General features: G+C 29.7%; 1 protein-coding gene across 1 annotated transcript in view; it reads left to right on the top strand.

Moving 5' to 3' along the window:
* LOC106473311 (DENN domain-containing protein 4C-like) overlaps positions 1–1,458 on the top strand; it is a 35,765-nt gene extending 34,307 nt beyond the window's left edge. The window contains exon 17 of the mRNA XM_013933992.2: positions 1,405–1,458. Within this exon, the coding sequence (XP_013789446.1) occupies positions 1,405–1,449 (45 nt within the window). The 3' untranslated portion in view covers positions 1,450–1,458. The remainder of the gene's footprint in view (positions 1–1,404) is intronic.
* The last annotated feature ends 1,081 nt before the right edge of the window (positions 1,459–2,539 follow it).

The following is a 2,539-nucleotide window of genomic DNA, read 5'->3' as shown; positions in this document are numbered from 1 at the left end:
GTACTTATAAAACATTAAACAGAGAAAGAAGGTCACTCACTATAAGTACAATCTTCTCTTCCAGATGTTCAAAACATTAAACTAGAGAAACAGATTTGCATATTTAAAATTGTTTTAATGTACTCAAACCTCTACAGAACAATAATTTCTTAGATAACTATGGTCTACTTGAATTAAAAATTACAAGTATTTGAACTAATTTTTTTACTTAGATAAGAATTTGGGAGATAAGTTGTTGTAATGATTTTGTTAGTGGTGACGTAATTGAAGGCCAATTATTTCTAGTTGTTGTAATTTAGTGAAATTGTAGGTGTGGTATTTTTTCTCGTTGATTAAATTATTAACGACCTAATTTTGGGTAATATTTTATTATGGTTGTAGAATCATTTTTAATTGTTTGTGAGTACTTTTATCATATTGTTGGCTAGTTAATTTATATTTGTTTACTATTATTACATTTGTAAAAAAAAACACTTTATAACAGTTATTAGGAATGAATTAAAAAACTGAATGATTTTTTTCATATCTTTTCTATCTTTCTGTTATTGTTTGTAAAATTTTTAATAATTGATAAAAAATTACTACACAGAGCCATTTTTTGTCCAGTTTTCATTGGAGACGTAATGATAATACATTAGATAAGTTATAATAATAGAATCTTTAGATGTTATTATATTGTGATATTCTATTGTATTCAGAGAACAACAGAAGTAGTTAAAAATTAAGTATTTGTATACGAGGAAAGATTAAAAATAACGAAAGTATCTGTATCTTACAAGAAAGGACATGAGATGTTTAGGAATTGATTGGATATTTAAAATTTTATGTAAACAAAATAAATACTAGGTTTTAATGCAAAAAAGAGATAGTATTTAAACCAAAAACTTTATATCAAAAGTTTCTTGAGCACTCTGTGTAATCATTATAAACGTTTAGCAAATAACACTGTGATTAACTTTAATTTGCCGGCATTTGTGCTTGTAATAATTTTCAGTCGTATATAAAAACCATGCAAGATAAATGCTATTTGTTATTTAAGACAATGAAAGTGAAGAAAATGCATATAACACAGAAATAAAAAGAGTACTAATTCTGTTTCGGAAAACTCCAAAAAGCATTCTGGAAATTATTTATGATATGAAATTCTGTGAAAACTAGAGAAACATTATCTGTACATAATATTCTGTTTTGAATCATTCTAGGTGGTGGTCTACAAGTTGTGCACAGTGTGCTATAACTTACGTATAATATAATAAGTTGTGCACAGTGTGCTATGACTTACGTAATTGTGGGAAGAAATTATAACTTAACCACATAACTTAAGAACTGTAGTAAAGAAAAAAATATATATTTTTTAAGTCTCAAACTGAACCAATTAACTAAACCAGATTTTTTTTTATTTAGGTTGCCAAAAAGCAGGCTGAAAATCCAATGTTGTGGGCCAAGTGAGTATGTTTGTAAAAAATGTATTGAAAATACTTTGTTGTTTAAAGAATTTTATTGTTGCTAATTTTAAAATATGTTTTTATTAAATGATTTATATATATATATATACAGTTCAAATAGTAACTTGAAGGAGTGTCATTTCTAAAGTTGGTTTGTTACATCTTAGAATTGTTATGATGTTTCTGAACATTAAGAGAGCTGTAGTTTCTGTTATTATTACATCTTAGATGGATTTATAAGAACGATTAACTCTCTCATTATTATTAGTAGTAGTACTAATTGTAGTTTTGTGGTATGTTTTTTATTATTATTGATGATGTGAAAGTCAATTATATATCGTTTCTAAAATGGAATGTTTTTTTTTTAAGTACACTTTTCTCCTCCAAGTGTTTGCTTAGTAATTGGTGGTGCATGTCGCGAGAAAACTACAGCAAATATATAAAGCTGTCATGGAACGTTGCATAGCAGTACTATATTTTAATATTGTTTGGTGTTTTGTGCCAATAGAGACAACTTTTGGGAAGGGTACGTAACAGTCAGACCATAAAGATGTGTTCAGATGTAGGACATCGACGGTAACGACGTGGTAAGATGTGTTCAGATGTATGACATTGACGGTAATGATGTGGTAAGATGTGTTCAGATGTAGGACAGAATGACATTGACGGTAATGACATGGTAAGATGTGTTCAGATGTAGGACATTGACGGTAATGACGTGGTAAGATGTGTTCAGATGTAGGACAGAGTGCCATTGACGGTAATGACATGGTAAGATTTGTTCAGATGTAGGACAGTGACATTAACAATAATGACGTGGTAAGATGTGTTCAGATGTAGGACAGAGTGACATTAATGGTAATGACGTGGTAAGATGTGTTCAGATGTAGGACAGAGTGACATTAACGGTAATGACGTGGTAAGATGTGTTCAGATGTAGGACAGAGTGACATTAATGGTAATGACGTGGTAAGATGTGTTCATATGTAGGACAGAGTGACATTAACGGTAATGACGTGGTAAGATGTGTTCAGATGTAGGACAGAGTGACATTAATGGTAATGACGTGGTAAGATGTGTTCATATGTAGGACA

This window comes from Limulus polyphemus, unplaced genomic scaffold (genome assembly GCF_000517525.1).
Source record: "Limulus polyphemus unplaced genomic scaffold, Limulus_polyphemus-2.1.2 Scaffold6063, whole genome shotgun sequence".
Classification (NCBI taxonomy): Eukaryota; Metazoa; Arthropoda; class Merostomata; order Xiphosura; family Limulidae; genus Limulus; species Limulus polyphemus.
The sequence above is the reverse complement of the archived record's forward strand: the minus strand, read 5'-3'. Positions and strand labels throughout refer to the sequence as shown.